The sequence below is a fragment of the Grus americana genome, chromosome 20 (genome assembly GCF_028858705.1).
Source record: "Grus americana isolate bGruAme1 chromosome 20, bGruAme1.mat, whole genome shotgun sequence".
Lineage (NCBI taxonomy): Eukaryota > Metazoa > Chordata > Aves > Gruiformes > Gruidae > Grus > Grus americana.
The window spans coordinates 5430086-5443694 of record NC_072871.1 but is presented as its reverse complement, the minus strand read 5'-3'; the positions used below and the strand labels follow the sequence as shown (position 1 = coordinate 5443694).

General features: G+C 44.9%; 1 protein-coding gene across 1 annotated transcript in view; it reads right to left on the bottom strand.

The window, feature by feature from the left end:
- Window positions 1-13609, bottom strand: part of LOC129215463 (collagen alpha-1(XXVII) chain-like) — a 162588-nt gene that overhangs the window by 111217 nt on the left and 37762 nt on the right. Inside the window, exons 7-11 of the mRNA XM_054848650.1 lie at window positions 10906-10959; window positions 8837-8890; window positions 3614-3658; window positions 2662-2715; window positions 255-299 (exon numbers count right to left, since the gene is read on the bottom strand). Of these exons, the coding sequence (XP_054704625.1) occupies window positions 255-299; window positions 2662-2715; window positions 3614-3658; window positions 8837-8890; window positions 10906-10959 (252 nt within the window). The remainder of the gene's footprint in view (window positions 1-254; window positions 300-2661; window positions 2716-3613; window positions 3659-8836; window positions 8891-10905; window positions 10960-13609) is intronic.

The following is a 13609-nucleotide window of genomic DNA, read 5'->3' as shown; positions in this document are numbered from 1 at the left end:
CTCTCCTGCAATGTGAGCTCTGAAGGGGTTGAGTTTGTATCATCAGCACTACTGGTGAACTTTGATCTTAGTACATTCCATGTTTAATTTAAAAAATTTAGCAGTGCTTCAATAAACAAGCAGTACGCAGTTCAAATCCCCCGAATCCAAGAAATTAAAGGAAGTAGTCTCAGGATTGCAAAATTAAGCATAAAGTTTCTTGAGAAGCCTTTGGTAAAAACAAGTAGAGAAAAAACAAATGAAAGGCTGCTTACCCGACTGCCTTTTGGACCAGCTTCCCCTATGGGGCCAGGTAAACCCTAGAACAGAAGGGAAAAAACAAAGACAAATGTGGACAGGCTTTAACTCAACCTAACGAGCAGTGCCAAGTCCCCAGCACTGTCCCTGCGTGGTTCTGCTTTCAGTGCCGAGTCCAAGGCGTATCAACAAAGGAGAAGAAAGGACAAAATGATACAAATAACAAATCTCCCATTGTTGGGGAGCTGGGACTCTGCAGAACCTGAGACTGCTGCACATAGCGAGCCTTCCCCGGGGTTGAAGTAGAGATTTCTGATCATAAAGACCAAAACGGCCAACGCAGCAGGGTGCACTGAGGTTGCGTTACACTTCAGATGCCATGTACAGTGATGCTCTGTACCCGGCGGCTCTCGATTCATTTTCCTGCCTAACTGAACACATGCATAGCGAATGAGAAATGTAGTTCCAATACCTGTTTAGGGAACACAGGCTGGCCCTGATGCAATGAGAAAAACCCTCGAATTTCTACAGCCTAGGAAGTCACTGAGCAGTGCAGGTACTGCAGTATCTCCAACCCTCTGCAGCATCAACAGCTAGGGAAAGAATTAAAAATACATTCCCCATTCTACACCTATTGCTGCTCACTTAAAATTCTGTGAAAAAGAACCCTGTAAAAATTCATAATGAATTTTCATGTTTATTGTCTTCTAGCAAGTTTCCACATCAATTTTCTCTAGTTCCAAATGTTGTTGAGTTTTTTTGGAAGGGGGGCAGAAAAAAAGAAAAGACTAAGTCTGTATTTTCTTTAGCTGGCAGCACTGCACACGCAGCCTGGGATCTGAAAGTCAGGTTGTGCTCTTTCCTGGCTCATGCATCGTATCCAAAGATTTCAGCCATCGGGGTGAAGTTAACAATTCTGCCTATGATGCGCAAATCAAAACAGAGCCAAGCTCTCTCTCCCATAGCGCTGCAGAGCCAGCACAGCTGACAGGAGTAACAAGTAGTAAAATCTCAGTAAACAGCTCTGATTCTGGATACACACAGCATTCAGATATGCTGAAAAAAGCTGCTTTTTTTAAAAAAAAAAGGGGGGGGGGGAAAAGTCACTTTCCTGACCCAAACCACATTTTAAGAAAGCGCTTTTGTTCTTCATATGTCAACCGCAAAGATTTCACCCTGCTTATCTGATGGGCAGAACACTGCTGCGAATTGCTAAACAGCATTCATTAACCTTGTATGTCCAATACAGCTTGGACGGCTTCATATTAGTCATCGAACACACATTCACACCTAGCAGATTCTTTGGCATGCGGATCTCTAAGAGCCTTTCAGAGTATGAATGGAGCATTTAGTCAGGTGCATAAAACTCTCATCCAGTTCCACCATCTGCGCTCTCCAGCGTGCATCTGTATATTCCACCTAAAATTTGCTAAGCGAGGTATCAATTTAATTTCAAATTTCAAATCGTCCGAGGCAGGGGGAATGCAGACTTGTTCGGCATATCTAGTTCACATTTAGTCCAATAACCTACACATCTGGGTAAAAACTCGCATACGAACTCATGACAAGTCTGAAATGCTCACGGCAGACTGCTGGGGGTCTTTGACAGCTGCCTGGCCTCTTACCTACGCACTTGAATATAAATGTGGGGGGAGCCAGCATTAATGTGGCCATTTTAGAAAACCACAACAAACTCATTTCCCTGTAAAATGTTACAGGGCCAGGTCTTCTGCCCTCCAACAGATTCCATTTCAGGTCTTACAAATTATTCCTCTTACTTTTCTTCCTTAGTACTACTCAGCATCCTATGTAAGACAATAAAGTCTCCAATTTTGATCCATTTTCCTTTGCACACTCCTCCATTCCTAAAGTTCTCTTTGTGCAATTTTTTCAGAATGAAAACAAAGGCTTGGCTTGCTTTCATCTTTTTTTGCAGCTGCAAATATGATTTAGAAAGTCCATGTATAATTTATATGTATGTATATATATGATAATGCTAGTGAATTTTACTAATGAGAGTTCATTTAAATATCTTATTTCAGTAATACGCTGCCTTCTGTCCCAGATTTGTAACGTGTTCAACATCAGATGTAAAATATACCTAAAAGTGGAGAGTTAGCAGCTTGCAGGTATGTTTCTCTGCTCTGTTGTTATACTGAAGCAAAAAATTGTCACATTTTGCTATAGAAATTCAGGTTTTATCTATCATAGGCATAAAATACTTTCTAACAACCTTAGTGTCCCCCAGAGTTCAAAGACCGTGTCATTGACAGAGCATCTTGGGGAGGGAAGAGGGAAAATATTCAGACATATTCTAGAGGTCTGCACTGTCTTTAGTGGGGCATGTATTTAGCAGGGCATACATTTAGCTACCTGCACACCCAAATCCCTAGTCTGTGCACAGCACGATGAGATTTACTGCACCTGCCTGCCAGGATAACCTTTGGCACCTGGACTTCCATCTGGTCCTCGTTCGCCCTTTGGAAAGAAAAAAGAAAAGGCACAGAAGGTAAGGTGAATGTCACGCTTGGGAAGGCTTTTTACCTGCTTCGTTCTTTGAGCTGGGGGGGGAAAGGAGGGTGGAATGGATTAACCTGAAGCAAATTTATAGAGAGGAAGAAAATATTAAGGGGAGACAGTGGAATAAATTAACGAGGGGGCAAAACACACAGAAGCCAAGTCAATAGGATCCATGCATTGAGCAAGTGTTGCTATTTCTCCTTCTCCCTCCACCTGCAGTGAAAGCAGCAGATAGTTTGAAACAAGGAGGCTAAGAGAAGGTGTAAGGCTACATCTATATCTGGCATATGGAACCGTTTTACTGGTGGGGAAGCACTGCCAAAATTCTTCAAAACTAAATGGCTTCATGTATAATATCCTTTAACATCATTGCTAACAGGGCCTGCTATTCATTGCCTTTTTTTTTTTCCCTTGAACTGCAAACATCAGACTTAACCAAATAAAGAGGGGGGAGAAAAGGGGAGAGGGGGAATGGGCTTTGGGAGGGGAATTACATGTTAGTACTTAATCCGATGTGGTTAGTAAACTCCAGGTGAAATTAATGTAAAAGGAAAAATAAAGGGGGACTAGGGTAAGCTGGTATTTCTTCTACCATGTAAACTTAACATGGTTGAGCAATAAAAATTAGAAATTAAATTTAGAAACTCCAAGGCAGTCTCCTCCCAGCAACCTGCTGATGCTCAGTCAGTGTATGTGCCCAGGTGCCGGCGGGACGGGAGCTCACTGCGCATCCCCTGTGTGTACCGAGGAGCTGGCTGTCCACACTGAGCAGGCTGTCCAGGATCCAAACTAGCATCAGAGTCAGCAAATCCATCCCCTCTTTAAAGGTTCAGTTTAGGAAACTGGGAAGACTCACCTGCTCTCCAGGGTGACCTGGTGGTCCAGGGTAGCCTTTATATCCCTGTTGAAACAGGATAGAAGAGATGAATAAAAAGAAAAAAAAAAATCTGGTTTTGGTTTGAATTTCTCTTTGCAGATTGGAGTAAAGTTCTGAGGAGAAGCAAGTCTTTAGCTACGGGATAGCAATACACAATCCCTGCGGATGTTCCCAGACCGCTGCAACGCGGTGTGGCAGCAGCAGCCTGAACCCGCTGGGGTCCGCCCTGGTGGTAACTCAGGAAGGACTTGCTCCACGAACAGACTTAGAGTTGTATCTACACTCAGATCCGTCTATTTGTAATCTACACCTTTAGTAAAGCTATCCTTAATCCTTTGGAAACCACAGGCTCGTCGGGTAAGATGTTGGCTTTGGGCAGCTGAGGGACTGCACAACTCGGTTCAGAGTGCTCGCTTTCGCTTTAGAACTTGAAATGCCATAGGAAACACCAAAATAACACCAAAACCACCAAAATTTATTGTCATGGTAAACTTCAGTTTTGTTTCTACCTTGAATTTGTCTAGCTTCCAACTTTTCTAGTCTAATTATTACAGGTATGACAAGATCCAGAGTCCTTCACTATGAAGCTACCCCAAAACGGTGAGCAAGCTGTCTCTCAACCTGCTCTCTGCTGAATTAATTAGAATGAATTTCTTAATCCAGCTTGCTAGCTGGCAAGTGTTGCAGGCTTCAAATCATTCTCGCAGGTCTTTAATAAACCTGCTTCAGTTTTTCAGGTCGGTTTGTTGGTTTTTGTTTTTTTTTGAGATGCAGACACTGGAGCAAGACAAAAGTAGCCTGTTCAACTGCAGACTGATCAGTGTGTATTTTAAAAGAGTTTACTTTCTCCGGGATTTACCTAGAGCTTTCTTCAAACAGCGAGTAAATTCTGCAAGTGACAGGCACTTTGGATTTTTTTCCCCCCTTTCCTTTATTATCTTGCTTCAGCTATTTAAAACAAACTCGTTTCCATCAAGTGGAGTCAGAGCAGATTAGAAGATTAAATTCAGTTACAGAGATGATTGTTTAGCTGGGCTACTAGCAAGATTAAAAAAAAAAAAGAGCAGAAAATTTAACTTGAAACAAACAGAGAGAGAAAATAAACAAGAAACAATCCTTGCGTAAATACTACAGAAATAACAAAATGCTTTCAGGGTGGGTTACAACTGCTAATTGTAACTCAGCCTCTGCTGCTGCCCTGTCCCCAGCCAGGGCTCCCAGCACGCATCGCCTGTCTGCGAACCCCCCGGGAGCATCCCCCTGCTCTGGAAGCCATCACCAAACCCTGGTTTGGCCGAGGACTTGGCCTTTCGCTTCACTCACCAGATGAACCCAGGCCTGTTTCTGCTCCCAGCTCCACACCTCTGCTTAACAGCTTTTTTATTCTTCCCATGGGCTATTCTAGACCTGCAGCCTAAGCCTTCGCTGGCGGAGGTATGCAATGCTCTCAGCCATCCTGGCTACTACCCACTCCCCTTTGCATTCCTCCTCACTCATTATTTCAGATATTTTGGCCTGGAAAAATGTTGATTCCCTTTTCACTGATTCTCTCCTGCTTGACCTTGCTGATGTATCGCAACGTGATCTTTTGACTGAGCTGCACCCTCTGAGAAGGTGGTGGCTGACCGAAAAGACCATTTGGCTACCGGCTGGCCCTTGAACCACCTAGAAGGTCGTGAGTGCTGTTAGTGAGTCTTTCACTTCAGCCAGTGGTTCCTAACTGGAAGTGCCTCAGCAGCTCTTGGAGCAGGACCAGCAGACGGGACTCCCTGCCCCTGTCCAGGAATCTGCCCCATGAGATCCACTCTTGCTCATCCTCTCCCTGGCTCCTCGACAGAGGTTCAGCACCAGCAGAAAGGAAGGAGGATGCTCCACCCTGGTTGGGTGTCTGGCCTGAGGGTGAAGGCACGCCATGAAGGTCCAGACCCACCCGGGTGCGGAAGGCCCAGTATTGGTATCACCCGCCCCTGGAGTGTGGACCAGCAGGGCGTCGTGCAGACGGAGAGCGTCTGTTCTGGCCCTCACCTCACCTCTTCCAGAGAGAGCTGCCAACAGAAACAGCCCTGGGTTCAGCATCTCCAGACATGCCCTGGGATTCAGCTCGGAGCCCACAGGGTTTCCTCCTGGGACGTCTGCCCAGCTCCTCCAGCCACAGCCTGGAGCAGGAACTACCTTTGTTTCCAGACAGCTGGAGCATCTACTTCCATGGGTACAAACACTTAGACATGTCTTGCTCTCTGCAGTGATAAGAAAGAGGTGCCTAGAGCTTGGCTGCTCCAAGTCATTCTGCTCTGACTGGGTTCCTGCAGGACAGGCATTCCAAGCCTGTGCTGTCCACCCAAGGCAGGTGGTGGATGATAGCCCCTTGAGATGCTCAAAGCACATCCTGAGCTAAAGTCTGCACCATGCATTGCATTGATATCTCTATAATGGTAAGTGAAGGGCACTTAAATTAACTATGTAGACACTCTACTACTGTTGCATCCCATTAAATATCCTCCTTACTATATATAATGAACTCTGGGAAGCTTCAAATGTGTGTTTCTTTATAGTATACTGCAGTTATTTCTGTCTCAGGTTAATTATAGTGAGGAGAAAACAGAAAAGCTTGTGTATGCTAAAGTTGACTGCAATGTGAAAGTATTTACCTGCTAAAACCCTCTTCAAATAGTGCTAAAATGACAGGGCAGAGGGTATGAAAACAACTGCATTTGCTCTTTTATCCAAACACTTCCTGATGATTACAGGGTGCTCAACACAAAGGGCTGTGATTTAGAAAGGAAATTGCACTCTAGTGAAGGATTTACTCATCTGCGATGATATTTATAATCCACGCTCTCCTGGCTAAAAAGGATCATCCTGCACTTTGATAGGAAACGTGAAGAGCAAAGAGGCCAGCGAATGAGAACTGCATGACAGGATGTTTTGAAGCACGGACCAATTCCCAGCTCTGCCTTTATTCCCTGAGTGACTTCAATGAAGCTTTCTCTCTCTCGCTGCTGCCGTCTTCTACAACCTTGCACTTTGCTACAACCATTTTCAGCTCCACAGCGTCTGAGGCTGGGAGCAACGATGCAGCACTCTGCTGAGCTGTATCTGCAAGGCAGCTGTAGTCTGCAGCCCACAACCAAAAGCCAAAGCCCACAGACACCCCGTGGACACCAGAGAGAAGGACAGAGCAGACAGCCAAGTCCTGCCACCATTCCCGAAAACTGCTGGTCAGCAAACCCAACGTTTGCTCTGTGTGGAGAGATGGGAATTACATCTGCTGCTTGAAAGGCAGTTTCATATACTTGTAGATGGGTGCAGGCAAAATGACTTTGAGGGTGCTCTGAGGCCGGACTCTCCAATCCTGCAAAGAGCAAAGGTCTGCACTCACAAGGCAGGCACTGCGGTGGGAGCCGCGCTATCCAAACCCACACGCTGCTCAGTTGTGGCTCCAGCTTATGCTGCTGAACCAGTTGTTTTCTTTAGTGGGGAAAGTATTTTGTTTCCCCTGGTGAAATATTTTGCCTATTTGAAAGTTTCTACATGGCATTTTCAGATTAAAGCCCTCGGAGCTCTTTTCACAGTCCCTCCATGGATTGAGCAGAAGGGATGTCCATTTCCAAGGCGTTGCTGTTTCCTGGTAGCCAAGATGTGTTGCCCACCTTCAGCCAAACACCAGCATATTTTCACTGGGAGAATGCCAGCAGGGAATCCAGATAAAAAAAGATTTTTTTCCAAACATTTCTCCAACAGCTGTAAATTTTTTCTTAACGCAGGATGCTAATAAAAGCCAGGTTACACCAAAGCCACTGCCAGACTAGTGCTACTGGGAGGTGGCTTTTTTTAAGCTGCACCAAAGGAAAAATTTCAGCATTCAACTCGCTCGTTACTTGACGAAACAGAAGCGTACCCCTGCCTTTGCCCTGTCCTGGGGAAGACAGAATCAGATGTGAAGGCCATGTGCTGGACTCAGGAACATGTGTTCAATCTCCTGTTCCTTCTCTACTTTTTCCACTATGAGTCCTTGCTCTCCTGACATTGCATTTTGCTGATCGTAACCACAAGGTTTTATTTTATGAGCTGTTATACCAGGAAAATGGTATTCTTTGCACCCTATTTATTAGAACTTGTTTGTGACAGCAGAAGATTGGTAATTAATCACTCTGTTGCTCCTAGCTCCACACAGCACCCCAAGCATGACCAGTCTCGGGAGCAGAAAAACGAACCCAGCACCTACTCTTGGCAATTTGATTCCAACATAAAGCATACAACAAACAGTCATGGAAAAGAAGTTTCTTTTGGCCTCCTCCACACCTTCTTTCTCTCCCCAGAGTCTTGAAGCACACCTGAGTAGGTGTTTGTGTGCAGCTAATTGGCCTGAAGAACAGTATATCTTCAATGGCCCACTGACTATGAAGTGATTGAAACAAGATGCTAATTTTAACTGTTCAGCTTAGCTACGTCAATATGGGCTTGCTGGGGAGGGGAGTCACGTCCGCTGAGCCCAGCTATCAAACAGCTCCCTGCAATAGGTCCAGCTTCCAAAAAAACCAACCTACCAACACAGTCTGGAACTGGAAGGTCAGCTTATGTGTCCTTAATACATAAAATACGTGAGCAATATGAAGGTAGAGACGGGTACTGTGCTCTGTCCCTATGTATCCTTTTCTAGGCATAGGTATGTTGTTGAAACATCAATATGGAAGCAAATAAAGTAAATCTTGACTAGTGCTGTCAGTCTCCAAGCAAAATAGAGGAAAGGCATACAGGTATTTTGTTTAAAATGTGCTTTACCAGCACAGACAGTCAAGGTTTCTTTGGAATATCTAAACCTGTTCTGAATCCAACAAATATTGATGCTGGTTATAGATCCATTTAGTTAACACATTGGCTGAACCAGACCTAAATGCAGCTCGCTGATGCAGACCCAGTGTCAGGGTGCAGAGGAACGATGCAGTGCAACGGGACATGGAATACAAAGAAGGAACAGAAATCTGGATCCAGAATTTCATTTCATACTCTTAACACAGCTTGCTGGTACAACATTTAGGCAGTTGCTTCAGCCCTATATCCAAGTTTATACACCTGTGAAATGGGTATAAGAATTTTTTGCTGGGTATTAGGACTTAATTAAATCATTTAGGCAGTTAGAGATTTCCCACGTTCTAAAATGAAAATAGTGATCTCATTCACTGGAAAAGAACATGCTCCTACCTTTCTACCAGGTGGTCCAGGAAACCCAGTCAAACCAGGTAAGCCCACGTCTCCCTGTTGGAAGCAAGCAAGTTGCATTAGTTTTCAGCAATGTTTTCCCTATGCCTAGCATACTGTTACTGAAATTATTTTGCCGACAGTAGCACCCAACTATTGATATTTCTGATTCTAATCACAAGTCTTTAAAAACTGACTGGATAAGAAGTGTAGATTTAGACATCATCTCTATTAACTGGCTCATATAAATAATAAACCCAGTTAATTAATGGCAGCTGCTGCTGGAGTCCAGCTTTTTGCCAGCAGAATGAATGCTTTTTTTTTTTTTCCAATTATCTCATTCAGTCACATGGTTCATTTGCCTTTTGATAGACATCTAAATTGCCAAGGAAAGAAAATTTTAACTTTTAAATGCAACAAGAACAACAGGTACCTCCTGCCAAATCCCGTGATTGTGCTCACACTCTGCTACTGCACTGGCTCAGCCCACGGCTCCAGCTCAGATGGCGCTGATGCTGTAACTATTTAACCTGCCTATATGACATGGATTGAACCTTTGCAGGCTGCTGGTGGGAGGGTTTTTTCGGTGGCCTGTACTTTTGAAAAGACATTGCATCACATCCCAGCTGGCATACCCAAATCATCACAGGAACAGACAAGCGCATTGCTAAGACCTCTCTGACATCCAGTCCGTTCGTACAAGCCCAGTTTGGCCTCCTCTGATTAGGATCAAAACCCCCTTTAGAGTCTCTAACATTGTGCTGTGCCTGCTTACTGAAAGTGTATTTGGAGTATCTAGCTTGAAAATTAGGCATCACTCCAAACTCCTGCTGGAAACTCCTTGTTTCTATTACTGCTAACAGGAATAAAGCCTTGTTAACATGAGCTAAAAGTGATCTGGATCTCTCCCCTCCTTACACTGAGCATGCTTGCAAGAAAACGGTTCCAGACTCTGCGGGTAGATGATTTCCATGTGATGCCATTCCGATGTAGCGTACCAGAAATTTCAGAAGGCATCTCGTGCTGTTAAGTTAAAAGCATCATTTCAGACTTAGCCTTCTCAATGTTTTCTAGCACCACCCTCCATCTTGCATTTGTGTGGCTTGCTGTGCTTCATGGAGGCATCTGGTTTCAAATGAAGGGCCTAAGTTCTTTATGGATGATGCTTTCTGTTAGCTGTGCATTTATAGCAAGGCTTATGATGAAAGGAAGAGAACCAGGCTTCTTGCCCTGGACATGAGTTATGAAGCATTGTGCAGGCACCACTGAAAGAACTAATTGAGGTAGATGTTGTGGAGCCCTCATCGCTCTTCTATTCATTTCTAGACTTCTGTGAGGCCTTGTTGCCTCAGTAAAAACCACTCAGCTGTGAAACAGCAAAAATGGGAGTTGTAATTTATCGAAAAGAATTAGCAGAACTCTGATCCTTAACAGTTGCTAAATCCAGAAACCAGCTACACTTCCCAGTTGTGTGTTTTGTGTCGATTTGAGTAGAGCTTGGTGGAACGGCCTCTGGTTATCACGTAGCAGGGTCCGTGCGTGGGCGGTGCAATGCTCTGAGCCTCCCGTTCCCCACCAGCAAGGCTGCTCTCACCGTAGCGATCTGCTGTAGGCTGCGTATGTGACGTGAGGCAAACCACTGCTGCTCAGCTCCTTGGCAACAACATCCTTTCCTTTGCCTTCAAGGTTTTTATTGCTCACGCTGGGATCGCCTCTTCCTATAGCTGCGTGCCCAGAGCTGGCAAGGTGTGGCTGTATCTCATATGTGCTCATTTAAATATCTAGCTTAAGTAGCCGCATGCTTGCAGTGGCAGGGACTTAAGTTTGGGCTGCAGATTGTGCATAAAATGGATAAACATTTGGACAGCAAAAAGCTGTGGCAGCAGGCACTTCAGCACACAGTGGTCAATATCTTAGCTAACTCTCTTTAGTCCTGAATCCAGGGTGTAAGTCTTAATTTTCAGCCCTAAGTCTACTTGAGGAGCTGTGATGCTTGTGGTTGCAGTGTGGACTCCCTCCGCGTGGGAGGGATCAGACCGCACCGTGGTCTTGATGCCTGTGCACCATCTTACCTTCTGTCCATTGCGAGCTTTTCCAGGCGACAACCCAGGATCACCTTTCTGACCCTGAAATGAAAAACATAAATTAATGCCATAATCCAAGGACCCAGCCCATAGATGTGGTTCTGCTTCCACCAAGCCTCCAAATTAGAAAAACATGTTGTTTTATCTCCGACTTGCCCCGACATCCCAAATGTATTGAAGTCCCCAGGTATAGCTGTTTTGCTGGGGCTGGTTGTGGTGAGCGATTCCTGCTGTTAAAGCACCAAGTTTTAAATAGTATTTGACAGTATTAAATTGACTAAAGAAAGGATAACTGGAAGAAGGCGATGTCAGGACTTTTGATACTTATTAGACTAGACAGCTGTGATTTCTTCCTTGTCTACAACTACCATCACAAAAATAATTATCAAGCCTATTACTGCGGCTAAACCATCCTTCTTAACAACTGCTGGATGCTGTTGCTGTTTTAACTGCGGGGAACAGATGAAACTGCAGAGAAAGTTACACTAATTAGACACTACCAACAGCCAGAGCAATTGTGAGGCTTTCAGGCTGGCAGAAGAAAGAGGCACACTTTATCTTAAGTGGCAGTACTCTTTATTTTCCTTCTTAACAACCATGACGAGAGAAATCACAATTTAAGACTGCGATCTTCTGATGAACGCAGGCTGGAATTTCAGCAGCGTTTGAACATCTAATTCCCACAGGTTCTTTTGAAAATCCCAGTTCAAATTCTTAAAAGGTGGAAAGGTGATGTGTGCACCTAACAGGGTGAGAGATAGAAGTAGGAAAAAGTAGAAGAGATTGGAAGCGTGCCAGATTCTTTTGGCAGGGGAGACGTAAGGCTTAGCACTCAAAGCAGCTTAGGTCTGTAGAACATCTCTTCTGGCACAGCTAGGACACTGGTATCCCAGTATCGGGCACCGGCTGTTTAACACCCCTGGGATCATAAACAAGTCCCACCTCAGCAGCATGGGATTCAAAACCAACCACAGGACAGTTGTGAGGGTTAATTAACGTGTGTCAAATGAAGGGCTGGGAGGGAAGGTGAGACCCTACAAAGGAGTAATCGTATTTATTAACTGGCATTTCTCATTAGCAGCACAAAGGTCTAGTTATAGCTAGCTGAGCAGCTTTTCCATGCAGCCTCACTGCAACTACATTCGACACATACTTCCCACCTTGCACAGAGTGTAAATCTCCCCTTCTCCTCCTCCACCATCCACCACAAGCTGCAAGGTTCAGGGAGTGAGATTACTTGGCTACGGACTGTAGGGAGCACTGCTGATTCAAGGCAGATGCATCTGTGCAAATTCTGAATGAAGGCTGCCTGGTTTCCAAACAGTAATGAAGTCATGCAGATAATCTTGCTTTGCATGCAGCTGTTATCAGGGCAATTCTCCCACTCTTTGAGCTTCAGAGCAGTCAGTGGGTGCTACGACTGCTTGGAACAGGTTAGAGCAGTCCACAGGATCACAGGGTGTTCATTTCTACTTTGCAAAATTAATTTACTGCAGCAGGTAGACACCCGCCACCCTCCCTAAATCTTGCCATGTGCTCAATGCAATGACTCTGAACCACGTAAAGGAACACAAGCCTCCTGTGTTTTGTCCTGGGAAGCTCCAGCTCGCATTAGCAAAGACTGGGCTTTACACCATGGTTCTGTGTTCAACACTGCTGAGACCATCACACAGGTGGAGAACTCAGCTGCAAGCAGGATCACATGTCCCTAAGATCAATCAGCAAGATGGCATCAGGGCCAGAGAGAACGGATGCCTGGATGCTGAGGGCTGAAATTATGAATTAATTGCCCAACTCTTCTCGTACAGCAACCACAACACGGGAATTAGCCTAAGCCTTGTCCGTCACTAAGCCGTGGCACCTCGCCCACAAGGTCTCTCTTTCCCATCCCAACTGACTGAGCACACTGCTTCCTCTTGTAAAGTAAGAAATTGTTTTCTTCCGTTTTTTCCCTACCTGGGAGAAGACTAGAGCCGGGCAATTTAAACACCTCAGCTTTGCAATCGCACTAATAGTATTTTAAACATCAGTGAGCCAAACTGATGAGCTATCTTGGAGCCAAACCATTCACTAAAAGGAATATTCAATTTTTCCTAGTGCTATAACAAGGGAGATTTATCCAGAGCAGCTAACTTAGCAAACCATACTAATGCCTGATGCCAAAAGCCTCCAGATGAGAGATGTAAACCCAACTCTTGTAATGGCTTTCGAAAACACACCCTGACAGCTAACCCTCCTCCCAATCCCAAACTTTCTTAGGGCATCCTCGGAGCTACATCTAGTCATTAGCAAAAAGACCCCTCCTGCCCCCACCAGCAGCTTACAGGTCACGCAGCCAGCCACAACCCTGGCCCAGCATATGTCTACAGCTGTTTAAGAGGTTCTCTACTGTCATCAGTCTTTGCTAACTAGCTGCAACAGCAATTTTGTAATTGCCAAGGGCAACAAACAATGCAAAAAGTGGCAAGAAGCCTCCTTTAAGCAGTTGCATGTTATAAATTGCTGAGAAAAGCACGATGGGCTAAATTCTCAGGTGGCACGAGCGGGTGTAATGCCACTGAAGTCAGTGGAACCGTGCTCAAGCAGATCAGCAGGAATTTGGCTCAACAGCTACATACAGCTCCATGCAAAAGATCAGCTTCCTAAGTACAAGGACCTGCAAGTGCTCAGCTCCAGAGACGAGAACGAGGTG